The sequence below is a fragment of the Daucus carota genome, chromosome 4 (assembly GCF_001625215.2).
Source record: "Daucus carota subsp. sativus chromosome 4, DH1 v3.0, whole genome shotgun sequence".
Taxonomy (NCBI): domain Eukaryota; kingdom Viridiplantae; phylum Streptophyta; class Magnoliopsida; order Apiales; family Apiaceae; genus Daucus; species Daucus carota.
In genome coordinates this window covers 35,053,319-35,076,372 of record NC_030384.2, presented here as the reverse complement: position 1 = coordinate 35,076,372, position 23,054 = coordinate 35,053,319, and the positions used below count along the sequence as shown (strand labels likewise).

General features: G+C 33.3%; 2 protein-coding genes and 1 long non-coding RNA gene across 3 annotated transcripts; 2 read left to right on the top strand and 1 right to left on the bottom strand.

Annotated features, from left to right (window-relative positions):
- Positions 1-3,859: 3,859 nt before the first annotated feature.
- On the bottom strand, positions 3,860-5,095 carry LOC135151933 (uncharacterized). Its single transcript, XR_010290904.1, has 2 exons — positions 4,800-5,095; positions 3,860-4,148 (listed from the first exon to the last, which is right to left on the bottom strand). It is a non-coding gene; the product is annotated as an uncharacterized LOC135151933 (long non-coding RNA).
- Positions 5,096-9,217: 4,122 nt separating this feature from the next.
- On the top strand, positions 9,218-10,085 carry LOC108217310 (putative EG45-like domain containing protein 1). Its single transcript, XM_064092184.1, has 3 exons — positions 9,218-9,329; positions 9,432-9,532; positions 9,858-10,085. Exons 1-3 carry the CDS (start codon positions 9,218-9,220, stop codon positions 10,083-10,085), a joined length of 441 nt encoding a protein of 146 aa, XP_063948254.1.
- A 4,995-nt stretch (positions 10,086-15,080) lies between these two features.
- Positions 15,081-15,619, top strand: LOC108217309 (putative EG45-like domain containing protein 1). The gene is made up of 2 exons (XM_017390144.1): positions 15,081-15,235; positions 15,348-15,619. Exons 1-2 carry the CDS (start codon positions 15,124-15,126, stop codon positions 15,617-15,619), a joined length of 384 nt encoding a protein of 127 aa, XP_017245633.1. The 5' UTR covers positions 15,081-15,123.
- Positions 15,620-23,054: the final 7,435 nt, after the last annotated feature.

Below are 23,054 nucleotides of genomic sequence, written 5' to 3'. Positions count from 1 at the left end.
CCCAACTGATTTTCCGGCTGTGGGAGTTCTTTATGCAATTGATTATATATGGATAAACGTCACTGTGGGCGAGTAAGCACGAAAAGGGGCACGACTCTTCATCCACGCAAAAGACGTTATTTTTTTTTTACGGATTAAATAATCTCTTTCTACACACAAAAGTGTTCGTTTTGCGATATTATAATAATCATCCGCAAAATCTTCACATGTGTGTGTCATGTGATGGTCAAGTTCCATGATCCGCGCATACTCGATAATTGATATATCAATAAATATATTCTTATATTATAGATATTTATTTTTTCTGCTGGGAAAAATCTCTTGAGCATTTACTGTTGAATGTTTAAAAGAGATGACGCAAACTTGAATCTAGAATATTGCATTACCTATATATTAAGAAGAACTAACTACTTGAGTTTACAACATAACAAAATTTGGTTTAGGAGAGCCTCATGGACGCCCCTTTTGCTTATAAAAGGATCAGGATTGTAAAGGTTTAAAATGGGAAGGGGGTTTAAAATGATTGTAAATCACCATTTATTTTCAATGGACAATGATTGTAAATCACCATTTATTTAGAAAAATAAAAATAAGGGGAGATCTACACACAGCTTGACCAACTTGTCTAGTTAGTTTTGTGCTTTGATCAACTTGACAAAGCATCAAATGCCCTAAATAGATAGAATTCTGATCCCTATCTACAACAGGCAGCTCTAAATAGTATTTAAACAGATAGACATGCTGGGCCTTCTTCAAATTTTGGACACATAATAATACTATAAATTGCTCCTCCACTTTGATTAGCAGCCTCGCCGTTATGGATCCATGCAATGTACAAATATTATGGGTCCAACTCACAAGAATTTCTTGTCGGGCCTTGGCCATATATAAAATTTCTGACCTAGCACAAATACAAAGCATGTTTATATACTCAGTTTCTTTGATTTGATGAAGTTAAGACACAAACCTCTATCTATGAAGTGGTAGAGGAAGCTCGCCATGCAGTACAAATTGTATGGCAGACACAATTCCGGCTAGTTTTCCGTACTATTTATTACGGTTGACGACTATCATTTCTTTTTAATGAAAAATTACGGTTGACGATTATCATTTCTTTTTAATGAAAAATTGGCTAGTTCTGGCTACCTTATGGTGCAAACAAAATCTCCCCAAATCACACTGACTCTACGAAAAAACAAATTTTGCACAACCAACTTGCGTGTAAAAGCTTTTTAAACTATACCTGAATGAGCCACAATCAGGCCTCCAGGTTAAGAGAAACATTGTAGTTGTGGAAGAATTTATGGAACATAGGCCATGAATCTGACACCACAAGTACAACTCACTCAGAGAGGCTGAGCTTGATAGGTATGATTTTTATATCAAAATTTACAATCAACTCAGAGAGATAGCTCCAAAATGAATCAATCGAACATGTTTGAGCTTCATTAGAGATATATCTTTTGCGAGGTTTGAGAAGTAAAATTATTATTACTAAAATGGTATCCTGCTAGGGCTCCTTCAATTTACTAACCACCCTGAACGAATTCTTTACAAAACTAACCATCCTTTTTTTCATTTTACAAAACTAACCACCCTAATTCATATACACCAGGGGCGAACACCACAGAAGAAGGGATACATGTTCGCCCTTGTCAAGGGCGAACACCACAGAGGAATGCATAAATGTTCGCCCCCCATAAGAGCGAACATAGTCCAGTGCAGTCAATATAAATAAAAGTTTTTGCTTCTGCTGTCATGATCTTAATATGATGGAGTAAAAGTTTGTTCCTGAAATTATTCATTTGATATATTTTGGATTTTGCAAATAATTTCTCTCTCGATATAGTTTCAGAAATTGAAGTTTTTCGGTTTGGTGATTAAATGAAGGACTAAATTAAGTAAATTAAGAGAGTATTTAATTGATATTTAAAAGTTTTTTATTTGTGAAATTCGGATATATTTGTTCGGACTTTAAGAAATATTTTGGAATCAATTAGGATTTTTTAAATTATTAAAATCTAATGATATTCAAATGCTAGTGGAATTCAATGAACTTTGTAAAATAATAAATTTTGTAGAATTATTCAATATTCTTAAAATTTTGAAATAAATTTTGAAATTTTTGAAATTTTGTAGGATTATATAAACAATCATAAACTTGTTTTTTTTATTAAAATTTAATATTCATGTTTTTATAAGATAATAAAAATTTTAAAGACAATAAATTATACTTTATATATGTTTTTTTTTGAGGAAAATACTTTATATATGTTAAAAAATGTGTCAAGAATAAAAAATCAAAGAAAGGAATATTAATCTAGAGTTTACATGTAACATTGCAATAATTGAGGAGGAAAAGTTTGTAGGCAGATAAAGCTTGCAGGCAAGAGCAATGAACTAAGCATTGTGTAATCAAAACATGTTGTTCCAGATCACAATTGGCTCTCTTGTATTGGCGAAGAAGATGAGTGAGTGCAAAAACACCATACCATTACATATATCACCATCCTGGAAGTGGAAAGCCCTCACAAGCACTTTATGTCCAAATCAATATATGCAAACAATCATATGCTTCTTGAAAATTTGTTTTCATATAAACCACTATGTTCGCCCTTATGGGGGGCAAACATTTATGCATTCTTCTGTGGTGTTCGCCCTTGGCAAGGGCGAACATGTATCCCTTCTTCTGTGGTGTTCGCCCCTGGTGTATATGAATTAGGGTGGTTAGTTTTGTAAAGTGAAAAAAAGGGTGGTTAGTTTTGTAAAGAATTCGTTCAGGGTGGTTAGTAAATTGAAGGAGCCATCCTGCTAGTCTGTGACCACCTAGTAATTTTACCAGTTTTCATTAAAACTAGATTGTAGAAAATGGTGGTACTCACTTTAATATAAAATTTTTCGAGATGTAGTATCATGAACAACTTTCCCCAAGTATATCAATGTATCATTTGAAGTGATAATTACAGAGGCACTGAATGTCTCAATGTATGTTGCAATAGCACCAGAAAAATCTTGATTTTACTTGTATTAGTTTCAAAAGAAACATTACAAATGCGAACATTTTGCTGAATACCTAATGAACTGTACAAGCAGTCCCAGTAAAATTAATAGTAAATTAAAGTACAAAACACATCTTAAACCATTCTGCAAGAACAAAATTGAGCTACTGCAGTAGTCTTGTACTAAAGGTTAATCAACAAGCATAATTACCTACTAAAGAGTATTTATCGACCCTATCAACATAAGGTGCCATATCAGAAGTTGATCAAAATTTACCCTACAGGTCTATTAATTGCTCATCTCCATTCTCTCAAATTCCAAAGTCCATACTCCATTATCACTCTACACTAGTTGATACGGCTAGCACAAACATTCTTCTATACAAACTTTTTCTCCCTTTCTGCCCTATTCCAGCGAAGTCCATCTTTAGTATGTTTAGTTCCTTTGTCATCACTTTCTCAGCTTTTTCAATTGAATGAAGAAGTTTCTTTGCCAGTGTAAGAAAGACTGATGTTGTGTTTGGTTGGAAGAATGGAATGGAATGAGTAAAATTACTCTTTTCATCTCAAATTGAAGGTGTGATCTCTGGTACATGATGTAAGGAATGGAATGGAGGAATGAATGAAAATTCTTAACAATTGACCATAACATAGTTCATTTTTTTATTTCATTTTTTCCGAAATTATTCACCCCAACCAAACACGACATCCTAGTTTATCACTCCCCTGCAGGCTGATCTTCACTTATGAGTATGACTATAACAAACTTAGAATTCTAACATGATGTCATATAATTGTAGCTATCGAACTATGAGTCTAGCTAAAATGTGAACACTTGCAATAATCAAGTAGAGACCAGCTTATTAACTTATAACAACAGATTCCAGTAAAAATATATTCCAAGGGATCAAACGATTAAAGCATCACTGTATCTAAAAACTATCACTACGTAATAGCTGGCAATTTACAGAAAATGAAACACAAATGTGCTATATCTAGTGTGTATAACTCAATAATAACCAATCGGCATCCGTTGATGAGTAACATTGTAGCATGCATCTTCCTGCCTCCTCCTCTATAGTCTGTCTCTTGATTTCAGCATCTTGTTTGGCAATTAGAAGCTTTGGCCAACTGCAGCGACGGTTTTATCTGGTCCCAAATGGCCACGAAAAAGTCAAGCCGATTATGTTAATGAATGAGAAAATTTAAACAAATAAAGTATTTAATGTATATAAAGGAGCAAATAAAATTTAAATATATATGGACACAAAAAAAATTCTTAGGAACTCAGATTTTTAGTTATTGATTTAAAGACTACTAAACGGGTTTTAAATATTTTGACAGAATATTTATGAATATCTTTTCTATTTGACTATAAAAGTATTATCTATATATCATTTCTTACATTTTTTCGGTTACGGCACCAAAATTGTTTCACTGGGACGTTTAGATTTCTCGCTGGACCTGTTTAGGACTTGTAATTTCGGTCGCGGTGTTTGGCAACCGATTATAAGCCCGACTACCGAGTTTATAAGTACCATTTGTGAATAAAATCAAGAAGTACGTAAAAGAAGTTAGGGGTAATAACTTTTGTTTCGGAATTTCTATTTATTTTTCAAACATTAAATCACTTATAAATCGAAACTTGCTTCTGAATTTTAACTTATTTTCAGCAAAAAACACTTATTTTAAATCAGCCCAATCCGAACGGACCCATAATATCACGTAAATATTTGGAAAGATGTTTTTCCCGCGGGAAAATATATGCTGATAAGCTTTTTAAAGGGGCAGAAAAAGTACATGATCCGCTAACAGCCTAACATAGAGAAGCGTGCTGGAACAGTAACAGTCTTTTATTTGTCCTGATTATTCCTTTTTTCACATGGTGCGTGCTCTGAATACGTTCCGATGCAGAGGATTGATACAATAATAGTGCCCAGAGATTGATACTACAAGAGAACTACTCCAAATTAGTAAGTAGTCATTATTTGGCTAATTAAACAACTAGTTATGTCATAATATCATAATAATTACAAAACTAAGCATGATGAAGCTTCTAAGGAAGCTCGAACGAAAACATAATTTAAAACTAAACTCAAACAGCAGCCCACCAGAGCTTAATCTCATCATAACTCAATTGACGTTGAGGCACCACACAAGATGTTCCAGAACGATCGTCAAAACAAACCGGCGCGCGACAAACCGGGCAATTGAGCCTCTTAGCGAGCCACGAGTCCACACAAGTCACATGAAACACATGGCTACACCGCACCAGCCTTCTACACCACTCCCCTGTCTCAAAGCTTTCCAAGCACACCGCGCACTCTCTGTTCGCTTCGCCACCGCCCCTGTAACTGAACCTGGGGAGATGCTGTTGCAGCTCTTTTATTGAGATTATGTTCGGACAACGACGGCGGTGGTGGGAGCGACGGCGGCGACAGAGGTGGAGGGATGAAACGGCGAGGAGGAAGAAGATGGTGGACACGGCGGCGATGCCGATGAAGAGGAAGGTGGAGAGGATGAAGAGCGTGATCATCGGCTTGAGTATTAAAGCGACGAGTATTGAGGTTTGTTTTGCGGGTGGTGTTCGGAGCTGCTGCGTATTTGATTCATCGATTGGCATGGGGGCTGTTTGATTTGCAATATTTTGATGATCTCGGGTTACAAATAGGATTGGGGGAAATAGAAGAATCAACGAGTATGGGTAGTGCAGCTGTGAGACAATACTAAATATACTTCGGTCTTTGTGTAAAGAAAGGACTGTACTTCGATGGTTTTTTTTTTACGATTTAGACTTATATACGTTATAAATAAGTAGCTGTGATATTTTTTGAACTGAGCCAGAGTCGAATCTTTATATATATTTCGGTGTTGTTTAATAAGAATAAAAAATGAGAATGTGCAATACTTATGGCTAATTGTTTTTTGTTTTTTAATTGATGAGATTATTATAACTAAACATTAGTCAAATGATGCTGTAATGTTGTTGGGCGTTGTATATAAATCTAAGGATGTGACTTGTGAGGTTGTTGGTCGTGTGACATTGATGGGCCCAGGATGGTTACTGTACTATATACTGTGAACTGTGACCTCAGCATCGGTTTTGGTTTATCTCTCAGCATTTGGGATTTTGTTCCTATGGGTAGTAAGAGGATAGCCCACGGAATCCTCAGTTAATAACAGAGAATATGCCATTGGGACCGGAAGAGCATGGGCAAATGGATTTTGAGGCGGTTTAGATGATCTAAAAAAAATGGCTTCTTATTTAGAATAAAGAAATGGATTAAAAATAAGAAGTAAATAAGTCAATAAAATATTTAAAAAGAAATAGAAACTCTGATAGAGAAGTTAACATTCTCGGCTTCTGAAAAATACTTCTACTTATTTATACAAACGGATCAAGAAAAGCAGAAACTAGAAGCAGCTTCCAGTTCTTCAAAACAAACATGTTTATTTCTTTTCCACAAAAAGATTTTTAAATCATAGATTGTATTGAAGGTCGACATAGATAATATATAAAGGACGGGATTCTTCTATTAAATAAGTTAAAGTGTTAAACATCTAATCCAGAGAAATGTAGTGACGTTTTTCAAAATTTAGATAACAAAATCTTATGGAGAAAAGAACACGAAAAAAAGTTAAAAAGGTGAAAATTTTATTGCACTCTACGTGGAACAATCTTATGAGTGCACTTGTGGATATTTTTGATCCAAAAATTAGCAATAACATACTAACTTTAAAAAGGGCAATCAATGAAGTCGATATCATCGAAGAAAAATATATTACAGGTTCAACCTACATATCCAATTTAATTAGCCAACCAAATTTAGCCAATTTTGTTGAAAGATGCGCTCTTTTGATCATCTTTCAAACATGAAGAGTCATTAGCTAAAAAATGAGTCGGCATACTAAAAATAAACAATATAATGAATTTCTTCGAAAAATAACACTCCAACTATACCCACTGATTATCTATAATTTAAGCCAATCTCTTATAGATGACTATATTTATCGAACCACTACAGGTCTGTAAGAAATCTTTAGAAAGCTTACACATAATTTATTACCATATTAAACTGATATATTCTATTTATAACAATCTAAATATTAAAAATATACTTTTTTTACGCAAAGCGAATAATTCATTCAAATACTGAAACCTAGCTGGGACGAATCCCCGAACTGTCAATTACAACCTGATTGTGAAACAAAAAAAACTAAACAAATAGTCGTTTTGTTTTTAGATCGTTTAATACATAGAATATTTAAATTCTTCGATTTACAAAGTATTACAATCATATCTCGAATGATACAACTTACAATAATTGTAAACATAGTAGCATCACAATTGATCTTCACATAAACATCATTTGTAATCCAATATTCAGAGTTACATAAATTGATATTGGAGCAACAATTACTCCCAAAATATGAACAATTTTTTGTCGTGAAAGGTGAACTCTTGCGATATTCACTATCGTGCCATATTTGATATCATCCTTATGGGTCAAAAAAAATAAAATATAAGTCTTTTTTAGAAAAATGAACGAAACCCATAACAAAACACACAAATACATCAACACACAAAACATCAACATCCAAAAAAATGGGCGCAGTCTTGATAACAAGGTACTCAACAAAAACTCATTCAAAAAAGATCAGATCTTGATTTTATTAAAAAAATTAGTAAATACGAGAGAGGATGGAAGAGCGAAGATGTTTAACTAATCAATGGGATGAAGATTGAGGAGTTGAGAGGTGGCGGTTGGAACCCTAACTTTGAAAGTCAACTCTAAATTTTACATAATACTCTATCCGTCCCATTTTATATGACCCTTATTACTCTTTGGGAAGTCTCAAAAGTAATGAACCCATCATACTTACTATTTTTGAACACTACTTTTCACTATTACGCCCACTACCTCTCTATTGTATACTATTTTTTATTAAATAAACACTATTACACGCACTAGTTTCCCCCAGTGTCTCAAATCTATTATTAAATATTGATAAGTACCACCACTTTACCCACTTTTCAACTAAACTTACTACCTTTTTAATAATCTCCGTGAAAGTCAAACAAACTCACTTAATATGGGACGGAGGGAGTATGTTACATATCTAATTTAGCCAATGATTATAAACAACCCCATTGGAGATGCTCTTGGAGCAACTCTAACCATGAAAAACCTTGAGCTAAAAAGTTAGATGGCATATTAAAAATAAAAAATATAGAAAATCTCTTGAAAATATAATTATAGTCAATCTCTCACGGATGACTATGTGTCAAAAGATTACACATCATTTATTAACATATTAAACTGATATATTTTATCTATAACAATCTAAAATATTAATAACATATTATTTTTAAATGATAGCCAACCAACATAGTCAATACCATCGTAACACACTATATTTTACAGGTTCAACAAATTTTAAGTAATGTCTTATATGTTCAACAAATTTTAAATAATATATTACCAGTCTAATTGTCAACCCCACTATATCCTCTCAAAATCTCTGAATTAATTGTTTCCTTATAAAATCTCTTGTCAAAATCTCTAAATTAATTGTTTTATAAAATCTATATCTCAAAATCTGAATTAATTACTTTGTAAAATCTCTTTAGATTGATATATAAATTTTAACCTTATATAGTTCTAGTGGATATTACACAATCCTAAGGGAAAACAGATAAAAGCATATATACAGGGGCAGGGGCTGTTTGGCAACGGCTTAAAAGTCAGCTTCTAGATTTATAAGTTAGAAGCACTTATTTCATACCGTTTGTGTAAAAAGCAAGAAGCACTTATAAAAAGTTAGAAATGCTAGCTTTTGTTTCAGGGCTTCTACTTATTTACCAAACACTTTAATCACTTATAAGTCTTAACTTGTTTCTAACTTCTACTCCACTTATTTATTTTAAGCCAGAAACACTTATTTTAAGTGCACCCAAACGACCCATTTATGTGGATATTATGGTGCACTAATGCAGTAATTAATACAAAATAATTTGGATACCCTCAAAATCTGAAATAAATCTATTACATATGCTAAGAATTGAATGCTCCCCAAACTTTTTTTTTAAGCAATGCTCCCCAAACTTTATTAACTATAAATACCAATATATACTTGATGCCTTGCACATACCAATTACCAAGCATTTGATCATATAACATATACATTCATCTCCTGAAGTACGTAGCTAGTTAGCAATGGCCACCAGTGTGATGCATCTTTTCACATTCATCAGTGTTGTTTCAGTCATGCTCTCTCCGGCGGCCTATGCTACACCAGGGACAGCCACTTTCTATACAAACTACGTTCGTAAGTAAATCAATATACCTCTAACTTTATTTTTTTGATTTATATGAATAAATTTAATGATCGTTCATATGTATTGAATTCGACATGTATGTGTACATGCAGCGTCTGCATGTTACGGGGACCATGATAGTGGTGTGATGATTGCAGCAGCGAGCGATCCGCTGTGGGACAATGGAGCTATCCAGGGGCGGAACCAAGGGGGGGCTAGCCCCGGCGCAAGCCCCGGCTGAGAAAAAAATAATAAGTATAATTTATTTATTTTTAATTTTTTAGCCCGGGGACAAATTTAAAAATGATTATATATATAAAAATAGCCCACTTAATATGGTGGTTTACATCGAGAAGGTCATATTTAAAGACATAGATGATGAAATTATCTAACAACGCTATCAAAATATGCAAAATCGTAGAATTCAGTTGTCATCCATTCCTTCCTTAAAAAAAAGCAGTAAAGATGTCACCACTTAACTAATTAAGGTGTGCATATTTACTTTTAATTTTTTTGCTGAAATTTTAATAATAATTTAGCCCGGGGTCGAAATTAATCCTGGTTCCGCCACTGGAGCTATCTGTGGAAAAACATTCACAGTGAAATGCACAGGGCCAGCAAATCCCGTTCCTCATCCTTGCACTGGCGAGAGTGTGACTGTGAAGGTCGTTGATCACTGCCCTGGTTGCGGCGGAACCCTGGATCTCTCCAAAGAAGCCTTTAAAGCTATTGCTGACCCAGTTGCTGGGATTATCAAGATTGATTAAGAGTAGCTACACATTTTTTAGATTTGTAATCTACCCATGCATCAATGCAGATTGTAAGCTATATTTGCACATTTAATGAGAATTAAACTGATTATTTGATCAACAACATTATTGTTCATTGTTTATGTTTTGTCATGTCCTGACCAAGAGAGACCTGGCCCGGCCTTGGGGCGTTAGTGTATGTATACTCCTGTATTTAGTAGAGGAACCAAGCGAGAAACCAGAAAGACTAAACCCCACGTATATATATGAACCACTTGATCTTCTAAAGTTAATTGCTTAAATATAAATCATTAGAATAAAAAATTAAAATACAAATTAAGAAAAATAATGTCTAAATGACATCATCCACCCCCTCTATGTTATCATCCACCCCGCTATATGTCATCATCCACCTACGCTCACCCTCGCCCCCACTCAATCCATCCCGGGCCCGCTAGAGCTTCACCAAGGTTTCGCACATGCTTGGACATGCTCCAAGTCGCCTTAAGAGCCAAAAATTGACCCCACCATGATCCCACTAGGCCCCGCCCTGACCCTACTAGGCCCCACTTAGATCCCGTTCTCCGTCTCCGATCCCAAACCCTTACCATTCTACTTAATCGCATTAGTTTGTATTTGTTTATATTCGAGTAGTTTGTATTAGAGTAGGACCCATGTTATATACTCCCTCCATCCCCCTCAATTGTTTACATGGGGACGGGGGCTCGGCACGGTATCTAATACTCTCGTAAAATATAGTTTGATAAATTATTTTGAATTTCTTTTCTTCTTATCTAAATTTTTATACAAAAAACAAAAATTTGAAAAAAAAGAAATTATGGAACTATGTTTTATATGCGCCTTAAAATACGTGTCGAGCAATGCAAAAAAATTGTAAAGAAATGAGAGGGGATATTGTTATATACTCATGTCTTAGGCTAACTTAAAAGATTAATAAACAAGCGAATTCACTAATTCAGAAATCCTACGGGAGAGTGAAATAATAGAAGTTGAAACACATTTTAGCCACAAAATTCTTACAATTAATCCATATATTGTCCTGACTTCATCTGCACGTGCAAGAAGAAAACAAGTGGTTGTTGGATTTGGATAATATTTTCTGGATTATTTTGGGAACCAAATTTTTAAAAGTTATTTCAAATTTTGAAAGTTAATGTGTATTTTATTTGAATTTGAGTTAATACCACTAGAATTTCTTTATATCTTTTAATATGTTGACATGTTTTATATTTTTTAAAAATATAGTGATATCAGAAGAATTTCTTTTGAATTTTATAAATTTATGAATTTGAAAAAAACCTTTTGAGAACTCGATTAATAATTTCTGGATTTAGATTCGATCCAAATTTTAAAATTTTATTTAAGATCAAATTAGAGTATATTTTATTTGCATTTGAGTTAAAGTCTTGAAGATTTCTTGATATCTTTTAAATATGGTGATATTAAATTGGATTTTATAATTTTTTTTAAATATATTGTGATATTAGATGTTAAAAGGCATTAGATTCTCTCAATTTTTTTCGATAACATGCATTAATGTTGAAAGATTCGAAACAGTCTCATGAATAATCAAAATAAAGTACATACTGTTAAAAATATGCAATAACATATTTAGGAAAAAAATATACAGTACAACAAAAATTAGAAAATAATACTACAGTTAAACAAATACCATGAAAATATAGAGTTTCAAAGTGAATATAAGAGATATGCAAATTGTATATAAAAGAAATAAGGGAATTTGACAAAAATACTCCTTTTCATCATGTTATTTGCAAAAGTACTGTGCACCTGAAACTATTGCAAACTTACGATTTGTTTATAACTGGGGTCAAAACATTTGCACAAATACAATTTGTCTTGCATCGCCATCGTCATCTTCATATTTTTGTGTCTCCTGCACTCTCCTCTCACTTTAGTAAAGTGAATTTCTTATAAGTCACATCTTCTCCTCTCTTCTCGCGGTCTCTTTCATCACCAATCGATTAACTCCCAATTAATATCCATACTCGATCGTAACTCGTCCCGAGTCAACTCTATTAAAGGTATGGTACAGATGTATGTATATAATTATGTGCATATGCTTATATGTGTGATTGTGTTGTTGATTGATTGAGAGTGTTAATTGTTATTAGTTGTGGCGGTTGATTTTGATTTTGCAGTTGCCTTTGTGGTTGCTTTTTTGATATTATTCTTGGCCCCGCAGGGCACTTTTCTGCGACCTATTATGTAACTTAACATAATTTTAAAAGTTTTTTTAAAAAAGTTACATGTGTAGTTGCAAGTATGGTTGCTCGTAGTTGCAAGTTTGGTTGCATATGCAAAATCGTATTTTTGCAAAAGAAAATTGAATGATAGTATTTTTGCAATTTGTTTTAAAAAATGATAGTATTTTTGTAAAAAATCTTTTTGACTTAGGTATTTATGAAAAAAGCCCAAGAAATAATGTGAGTTTAGACATACTTATGGTGAATAAATGAGTTGATATATAAGAATAGAAGGCACTAATAATCTATAGAGAATATCACACTTCAAGTCTTCAACCATGCTCTTATAGTATATTAAAATTTCAGTGGATAAGTATATTTATCGAACCATTACTATTTTTTATAGCAAATTCCATGTCATCAATTATCATATTAATTTTTTTTTTTTTTGACTGAAATTCACTTGCTCGTATTGAGAATACACCATACTCCGAGGAGTTTCTTTCATTCAAAAAGCTTATTATCTAACCGAAAGACATGAAAATGTCTCCGGAAGTTTAGACAATAACACTTAATGTCCGAAAAGTGAAACGTCCCATCTTGTAAGATCATGCTACCTGAAACAAGAACAATCCATTAATAACAAGAAAAATAATTATAAATTAATTATTAAAAAAGTATGATTCGTCAAAAGAAGGTAGTTGGATGAAATAATAAATATAAAATAAACTGGCAAAATAGATGATAAATATAAAAGCAAAAATATATCTAACCAAAGGGAGACCCTTTGGCTAGATATATAACAAGCTAAATAATTGCTAAGAATATAATTAATAAGTACTAAAAAATAAATATTAAAATAAAACTTTGATATTCAAAATAATATTTAAAATTTTAGATAACAAGTTAAATATAATAAATAAGCCAACAAAATGGCACCAAATTACCCCTGCTAGGCCAAGAATATCTGCCATCAATCATGGCCACCCATAAATGGTACATAGATTTAAATGCAATCATTTACAAGATTCAAAATTCAAATAGTACGAATAGATTTAAATGCATTCATTTACAAAATTCAAAATTCGAATCTTTTAATAAATCTTCTAATGACTACATAAAAGTTCAAATTAAAGTATGAAGAGAAAATTCAAATTTCAAAACCAAATAAATTAAAGAGTCAACTTGCCATTCACAAAACTAAAATTAAGATCTACATTTATTAATATTAAAATCAAATAAATTCCAAATTTTCATGTCTAAACTAAAATCATGCAACAAACTAAGTCAATCAGAATAATCTAATATCAAATATCAAAACACGCGCTAATTAAGTCGCCATTACACCACCTCCACCCTCACCGTGCAAGAACCAGAATAACGCAAACAATCATCATGGACACTAGCGAAAACTAAGAATCGAAAATGAGAATCCAGAACTCAAAAATGCAACTAATCATATAATATAAAAATGATTACATACCCAATCTCCTCCAAGTCAGGCAAAATAGATTAAGGAATGACAAAATAGGATACAAAACACATACACTAATAGATTCAAGCACATCACCCCATTATACTTAATCATGAAATTATGAGCCACGCTATAACAATATATACTGTAAATCCATAAATAATCACATAACAATAATCATAAAATTTTATGTACTGGAAAGATCGCACCTTGTCGAAAAGACTAAAAGTTTCATGAAACTCGACAATCTGTTCTTGATTCGTTATTTGTGCACCATACGGAGATTAATCAGACACAAGCACAAGGATTATCAACAACCACCTGATCATCCTCATCACCACTCCGAAGCATAAAATATCCGGCCGCGATTCCGACGACAATCGCGATGAAAACGCCGCCATTAGACGACATGATCGCAAGCATCAGCATGTAGCCTATAGCTGAGTTAAGTCCGAAAACTACGGCACCAGCAACTTTTGACGGTGACTTTGTTGGATTGGATGAGGGGAACGTTTAGGCCGGATTGAGATGATAACACACATATATTAAAGCGTGCATCAACCTTATAATTTAAAAGTTGGCGTAAATTATTTATGATTACATAATATAACACAAATTGCAATTCAGCATCAAAGTAAGAGAACCCCGGAATAAAAACGTCCTAAGGTATATATGGTTGGGAGTGGCAGTGGGTGATTCTGCCATAATTTAATTATCATATTAATTAAAATAACACATTCTATTATAAAACTTGAAATAATAATCACATACTATTTTTAAAATGTAGTGACTCGATATAGTTAACACAATCGAAGCAAAATATTTTACAGATTGAACAAATTTTACATATCTTCTACGTCCATCATTATAGTCAACCCCATCGAATATACTCTCCAAAAATCAATATCCTCATTAAATATACTCTTACATTCATGTTAATATCCTCTCCAAAAATTAATTGTTTCCAAAATCTCATTGACAAAATCTCCGAATTAATTATTTCATAAAATCTTTTCACAAAATCTGAGTTAATTATTTTGTAAAATATCTTAAATTGATATTTAAAATTTTAATCTTATATAATTTTAGCGGATATTACACAATCCTAAAGGAAAACAAACAAAAGCTATATATAATTATGAGATATTATACTGCGCTAATGCAGTAATTAATACAGAAAATTTGGATACGTTCAAAATCTGAAATATATCTCTATAACAAATGTAAGAAGTAAATGCTCCCCAAACTTAATCAACTATAAATACCAAGAAATACTTGATGCCTTGCACATACCAATTACCAAGCATTTGATCATATTACTTATTCATTCATTCCCCGAAGTAGCGAGTTAGCAATGGCCACCAGTGTGATGCATCTTTTCTTATTCATCAGTGTTGTTTCAGTCATGCTCTCACCGGCGGCTTACGCTACACCAGGGACAGCCACTTTCTACACAAACTACGTTCGTAAGTAATATAATCGAATACCTCAGTAACTTTATTTTTTTTGATTTATATGAATAAATATTTTATGATTGTTCAAATGCATTGAATTCGACGTGTATATATGTTCATGCAGCGTCTGCATGTTACGGGAACCACGATAGCGGAGTAATGATTGCGGCAGCGAGCGATCCGCTGTGGAACAATGGAGCTATCTGTGGAAAAACATTCACAGTGACATGCACAGGGCCCACAAATCCCGTTCCTCATCCTTGCACTGGCAAGAGTGTGACGGTGAAGATCGTTGATCACTGCCCCGGGTGCGGCGGAACCCTGGATCTCTCCAAAGAAGCCTTTCAAACTATTGCTAACCCGGTTGCTGGGGTTATTAAGATTGATTACCAGTAGCTATTACATTTGTTATTTTTGTAATTGGGGTTTGATTTTAGAGCTTCATCATGCACTAATGCAGATTGTAAGCTATATTTGTACACTTATTGAGAAATTTATTATTTGATCAACATTATTGTTCAATTGTTTATCTTTTTTTTCCTGTCCTTACTAAGAGAGACTAGGGGAGAAACCAGAAAGACTAAGCAGCCCACATATATGAACCACTTGACCTTCCAAAGTTATATAATCATATTTTTGTTAGGGCACCTTAGAAGATCACTAAACAAGCGAATTCACTAAATCAGAAATCCTACAAGAGAGTGAAAAACAGAGGTTGAAACACATCTGAGCCCCGAAATTCTTACAATCCAGATATTGTCACTGACTTCCTCTGCACGTGCAAAGAGAAAACAGGTGGTTATAGAATTTGGATAATACTTTCTGGATTTTTTCCGAACCCAATTTTAAAAAGTTATATATGAATTTGAAAATTAGAGTGTATTTTATTTGAATTTGAGATAATATCACTAAAATTTCTTTATATCTTTTAAATATGGTGACATGTTTTTTTTTGTTTTTTTAAAAATATAACGATAGCAGATGATATATCACAAAATTTATATCACTAAAATTTATGATTTTGATTTTTTACGAATTTTAAATGAAATATCACAAAATGCCAGAAAGTTGATGTAGAGGATTCAGTTGTGCTTCAAAATTTCATGAATTATAGTGGATTTTAAAATAAATACACTGAACATGATCACAAAATTTACCCTTTATGATGTAAAAAAAACTCCAGCAGTATTTGATATCATCAGATTTTAATTGATTTTAGATAATCCTAATTCAATACAATTGAATTTTTAAGTATAATTTAAAAAACTGATTAAATACTAATAGATTTTATAGTATTAATTAAAATCTTAATTGAATATCCCAAAATTACGATACATTTTTTAAAACCTCAGTTGAATACGTCTTGAATTTTATGAATGAAAAAAATTATTAAAATTCTAATTGAATACATCCATAAAGAAGCGCTCTTATTGACGTGCATCTAGTAGGAACCGAACCTCCTAGAAATTGAATCTATGACTTCCCCAATTATGTATCGGCCTTTTTAACTATTCAGTCATGGATGTTTAACATGTTTAACAGAGAGATACTCTTACATGGTGAATAACCAAATTCCAATTAAAATGAAAATTTTAGAATAAATAAATGCAATTTAGGAGGAATCAATGAAAGTACATCAATTCAATTTTTGGATTTTCGAATTTTGATAGAGATCAAGAATTATCACTATTTTTTAGATTAGTGGACCTAATTCAATTAAGTGGATCCAATAAAAATTCATTATTTGATAAAAAAAAAAGAAAATGTTAGAAATCCCAAAAATTGACCCAATTTTTTTTCCATACTAATAATAATGGGACCCTGCTTATACTAATAATAATGATGCATCAACAATCGAATTAAAATTAGTCATGGTCTATCACGTTGTTGAGTACTAATATACATCGATGTTACGAAGAAGACCCAACTAAAACTAGGGATTGTTTGTGCAAGTTTAAAAAAAAATGATTCTTTATTTGACATAAAGAAGTGGATTAGAAGTGAGAAATAAATAAGTTAATAAAAAAGAAGTAAAGTTCTGGGGAAAAACTAATTATTCAGCTTATTAAAAGGAAAATGTTATATCCAGAGTGAAAGGATATCTTCGATATATAATTATTTATATATTTGTTTCGGTATTTGTGACAAACATTAAAATTAAATTCACCTAGTAATCCTCCCAAATAGGACATTAATTTATTTGATTAATTAAAAGTGGAAAGTTATTTTTTGCAAGTAATTTCTAAATTTTCCTTCATATCAAAATACATTTATTTTTAAAGGAAATTTTTCTGATTACGCATTAGTGGTGCAGAGGCGTTTCGTGAGAATACGATTACCTCTTTCTTGCTACTGCAACATTAAAATTACATGAAGCTCGAAAAAGGACTATCAAGATTTGGTATTCTTTAGAGTACTCATGTTACATTATTTACAAAATTAATATTTAAAGTAATTTATTCCATATTTAAATCATTTACTATCTCTCGGAATAAATTATTTTAAATCTTTCAAATACTATTAAATCCTTCATTCCTCAAGATTTATTTTATCTTAGGAAGGATTTATTTTCTCCATATTAATATTTGCCTTTAAAAATATTAATATCAGTTTTATACCTCATCTGGAATATTTTCTCCCGGTCTCTCAAATTCAGTATTTTTTCGGAGAAAAATATTCGCAATACTTAGAAAGCTCTTTCAACGTATCAAAATCATGATTTATCATGAACAATATTTTTCTAAGTATTTTGGTATCAAAACCTTCGTCAAGTATCTTTTTATTTTTCAAAAGACGAAGTGTTTCGGTTTTTCATAAAACGGCTTTTATCTTAGAATATCGGTTTAAATACCTTAAGATTATTCCCGTCCCTCAAAAGTATTTTATCTTTATGGGAATATATTTTAAGTATTTATTCAAGTTTTAAGTTTGGCCATAATCCATCTCTGATAATTTCGAAAGAATTATCGTATTTTATTTGAAACCCGAAAACTTGATTTATCGTTTTAAATCCAAATAAAATACTTCCACTTGCCAAAATGACTTGAAACTTGAGATTAGCCAATTAAATATTATTCTTAGTGCATGGTTAAATTTTCGTAATTTTCCGAGAACTTTCATTTCGGAGCGTTTTCTGTCTGCCGGCCCGATCACTGGCTGAACGTTTGACCAAGCTAGGGTTGACCAAAAATTACCAAAATTTCCAGAATGCCATTTTCTAATATTCTAAGATTTATCATATTTTTTCCGTAATTTATTTCACACGTTTGAAATATCGCGTTTTTAATGTAACGGTTTTTATCGGTATCTCGTAAAGCGTGTCTGTCTTCTAGTGCATTAAATGCCCTGAATTTTTAGTCCAAGATGCTGGTCAAGAACACCTTTTTAGGTGTGGGGGACAAGGGGACAAAGTTGAGTGGTGGCCAAGGTTTGCAAAATTACCATTTGCATTTTTACTTCTACTTTTCTTACATTTACCCCACCCATTCTCTCCTATAAATACACCCCTCCACCCATTCATTTTTCCCAAGCTAATAGCCAAATATATGCTGAGATTTTGAAGAACAAACACTCTCCCAAAGTTTATTCAAGTGCCTACTTCTTCTACTTCATCTTTAAAACCTTCGATTCTTCATATATTCCGATATATACAAGGTTTTAAACCCCGAAGCTTCGTTCCACCCAACCAAGCTCCGCTCATCTTAGCATTTTCATAAACCACTCTTTTCAACCTCCCGAAGGGCTGCCCAAATTCGTTCGTGTGCTTAAAGTCGTATCGAACCTCCGACGAATTTCTCCGGCGAACTTTCGTGGAATAATCGAGTAAGTGGTTTCTTTTAGCTTCAATTATTCGTGTCTTAACCGACCATTTTCAAAGGGCTTTTCAAACAAATTTCTCTTCATCTTAAGCTCTCTTGATTTCAAAATACTCGAGTTGGCCACTCGTTATTATCGGGAATTTGTGCACTAACTTTATTTGCTCACTAACTCATATTTGTGCTCCCATTCCCATCACTCCCATACCCTTCTTGTTTTAGTGAGAAACCCATTTTTCAGCCCTGTGCTCGGTGGGGATATCATTAAGATAAGATACGTGGTATTACGTGTTTATTTTCCAAACGTGTGTGACGTGAGTGATTTTACTTGTTTCGGTGGTAAACCCCGTTTGGGCCTTTTCGCTATCGCGGGGTGTTATCCGAACAAGCTACTTGGTTCGATTGCGTTAGTGTGAGTGTGCGATATATCTTGCTCGACTTCGACTCCGTCTTTTCAAAACTCACTCATCACTCGATCTTATTAAAATCAACAACTTATATTTCTCCGCGCGATATAATTTGTTAAAATTGAACCAACGACTTAACCACCATACTAAAACGTTATAATCGACTAATTTCAACGTGGTTAAAATCGGACTAAAACTTGCGGAACCAAAACTTTTATAAAACAAGGATATATTTGCTTGTGGATATTGTGTTCTAACTTTTGCAGTGAGGTGAAGTGAAGTGAGGTGATCTTCGTTCTAAGACCCAAGTCTTTGACGTATTGACGGGGAGTTGATAGTCATCGCACCGTGAAGAAGAGGAAAGACCCAAGACCTAATACCTAAGATCCAAGACCGGCGAAAGGTTTAGAAGTACAAAGACCACTGGAGGTGCAACGACTTTGAGGAAGTAACGAGGATAGTTACGTTCCGAGACAAGTCTTGTAATTTACATTTATAGTGAGGAGGTAACGAAGAGTTGCGCTCCAAGATATATATTTGTAAAGGCTTCTCCGCCTACTGTAAAGGAGTTCTTTATAGTAGAGAAAATCTCGAGTCCGGGGAGGAGCTCGGGGACTGGACTAGGGGTGAGTGGACTCCAAGGGTTGAGTTAGCCACCGCGAACCAGGATAAAATCGCTCGTGTGATATCTTCCTTTTCTTTTCTTACACTTCCGCACGTAACTGCCAATACTCTCGATACAAGTTCTAAAGAAGGGGTGAAAACTTTTTAAAACGACATAAATATTTTTAATTGGTGATTAAGCTATTCAACCCCCCCTTCTAGCTTAATTAAACCATCTATCGGGACCTAACAGTTGGTATCAGAGCAGTTACTTTTTTAAGTGCTACGGTTATAAAAGCACTCTGTAAAGTAGATCCGATATGGCCTTTATTAATGCTATCGGTTGTAGTGAAGGTCTCTCAAATTCTAGACCTCCTTTGTTTGATGGCACAAACTTTGCCACATGGAAAACTAGATTTCGCATTTATGCTAGAAGTCAAGGTGTCAAAGTTTGGATGGCCATAGAAGATGGTACAATACTTCCGACTAAAATTGTCGACGATATTATCATCGAAAAGAAAGTAAGTGAATATACTCACGATGAAGAAGATAGAATGAATATCGCCGCTAAAGCGGAAATGGTTCTCACAAGTGCACTTGCAGAAAAAGAGTATAAACGAGTAAACAATTGCAAGTCCGCACAAGAAATGTGGAACAAGTTAGTAGTTACCTATGAAGGAACTACCGACATAAAAGATTCTCGAATGGATACTTTGATCCAAGAATACGAGAACTTTAAACTCCAAGATGGAGAAAATATCATCGATATGGAAACAAGATTTACGCGTATAATCGATGAATTAACTCAACTCGGAAAGAACTATACTCAAAACGAAAAGAATCGTCGGGTTCTTAAATCTTTGCCTCCGAGTTGGAAAGTTAAAGTTACTACGATCAAAGAGATGCACAATCTCAATGATTACCACATCGATAACTTATTCGGGAACCTTCGTGCTTACGAAGAAGATAATGTTCCGGATAAGGTCATTCCTAAAGTGGAAGACAAAAAGAAAAATATGGCTTTGAAGTCCATCTTAATCGATGAAGATGAAAACGACGAAGAGTTGAACGAAGAACTCCAAAATCTCGACGAAAGTGAGATAGCTCTTTTAACGAGACAACTCCGTCGTGTACTTCAAAGTAAAGCTCAACGGTATGGAAAAGGCTTCCTTAAATCGAATAATCAACAAAGAGTTTTTAACTCTAATGGAAGGCCAAATTACTCTCAAAATTATACTCCTAACAATAAGAGTAATTATCCTACCACGGGCTATAACAAGGGCAAAATCAATCAAAGTCCCAATGGTTATAATAATGCCAATAACAATGGTACTTACACTCCTCCTAAGCCAAAAGAACAAAATCCGGAGGAAACACCTAATGTGTGTTTTGAGTGTAAGCAACCCGGTCACTTTAAACGAGAATGTCCTAAGCTCTCTAAGGGACGAATTCTCGTGGCCGAAAATGGTTGGGATTTAAGTGAAGATGAAGAAACTTCGGAAGCTACGGAAGAAGTGGTTAACTTGTGCTTAATGGCTCTCGAGGATGATTCTTCGTCATCGGACATCTCCACTTCAAATGATGAGGTAAGCTCTCGTACTAAACTTTTACATAATATGCATCTTTTTAATGACTCTTCGTTAAACTTGCTAGATATGAGTAAAAGTGATTTGATTGATTTGTTGGTTGAAATGAATGAAAGAAATAATAGTGTAAATCAACATACCCTCTCTCGGATTAGTGAATTAAATCTTAAACACGAGGAGGAAGTCTCATCTTTATGTGAACAAAACGATTTCTTGAAAAATGAAAACAACAAGTATAAGGATGTTGTTACAAAGCTAGAAATCGAAAATATATCCTTAGTTTTGAACACCGAAGAATTAGAAAACGAGAAGTTACAATTAAATGAAAATACTCGTATGCTTCATGTTGACTTACTAAACTTAAAAATTCAAAATGAGTCATTAACTCAAGGTAAGTCAAATTCGGTTGTTCAAAAGGATAATGATGAATTGGTTCATGCCTTAAGTGAGAAAGATGAAATATTCGAGTTGGAAACTCAAAGGCTTAAAGATGAACACTCCAAGATCTTAGCTCAAGTTATGGATCAAGAAAGGATTCTTAACGACAAAATTAATATTTTGAGCAAAGAAAAAGATGATCTTGAGAGAACAATTCAAAAGTTCACAAAAGGAAATGAGTTGTTAGATAAAATGGTACATTCTAAAATATCTTATAACCATGAAGGTTTAGGATATGATAAAAATGCTCAACCTAAGAAGTTTGTACAAGGAAAGAAACAAACTACTTTTGTCCCCGCAACACCAAAGTATAAATGTTCTTATTGCAATAAAGATGGACATACGGTTGAATATTGCAAGATAAAGAATGGTGAGATTAAGGGGAAGTATATGTGGGTTCGTAAAGGAACTAAGCCATATACAAAGGTTGATCGTTTTGTACCAAATAACTATGTTGATGGCACTCAAAGAAAACCAAAGTTTAGTTATGTTCAAAAACCCATTGCTTATCAAAATAGAAATTCGGGGTATAAGGCATATACTAATGGTCAATCGTCTAGAAGTCATTTTGTTCCTAGTCATCGTTTCTATCCTCAAAATACCATGTATTATTCAAATGATAGAAACAACATGTATCAAGGTAGCAACTCTCAAAGAAATAATTCGCAAAAACCAAGATACTATGATTACTCTAGGAACAATGCATCTAGAAACTCCTATGTGCCTACTCATGCTTATACCATGCCTAGTTTCTATAATACAAATGTTTATCATGATACTCTAACCCGAGGACCCTCAAGACAAAAGGGTACCTATAAATTCTATTGATTTGTTTTGTAGGTATGCCTTGTTACTAAACGAGACATGTGGTATCTTGATAGTGGTTGTTCGAGACATATGACCGGTAATAAGTCACTCTTGAAAAGCATTAGAAAGGTTACCGCTGGAAGTGTCACGTTTGGAGATAGTAGCAAGGGGAGTA

Coding starts and splice junctions, on each gene's coding strand:
- LOC108217310 (XM_064092184.1), top strand. CDS start 9,218: ATGGCCACCAGTGTGATGCATCTTTTCACATTCATCAGTGTTGTTTCA. Junction 9,330..9,431: donor TTTCTATACAAACTACGTTC/GTAAGTAAATCA, acceptor GTGTACATGCAG/CGTCTGCATGTTACGGGGAC. Junction 9,533..9,857: donor AGGGGCGGAACCAAGGGGGG/GCTAGCCCCGGC, acceptor ATAATAATTTAG/CCCGGGGTCGAAATTAATCC.
- LOC108217309 (XM_017390144.1), top strand. CDS start 15,124: ATGGCCACCAGTGTGATGCATCTTTTCTTATTCATCAGTGTTGTTTCA. Junction 15,236..15,347: donor TTTCTACACAAACTACGTTC/GTAAGTAATATA, acceptor ATGTTCATGCAG/CGTCTGCATGTTACGGGAAC.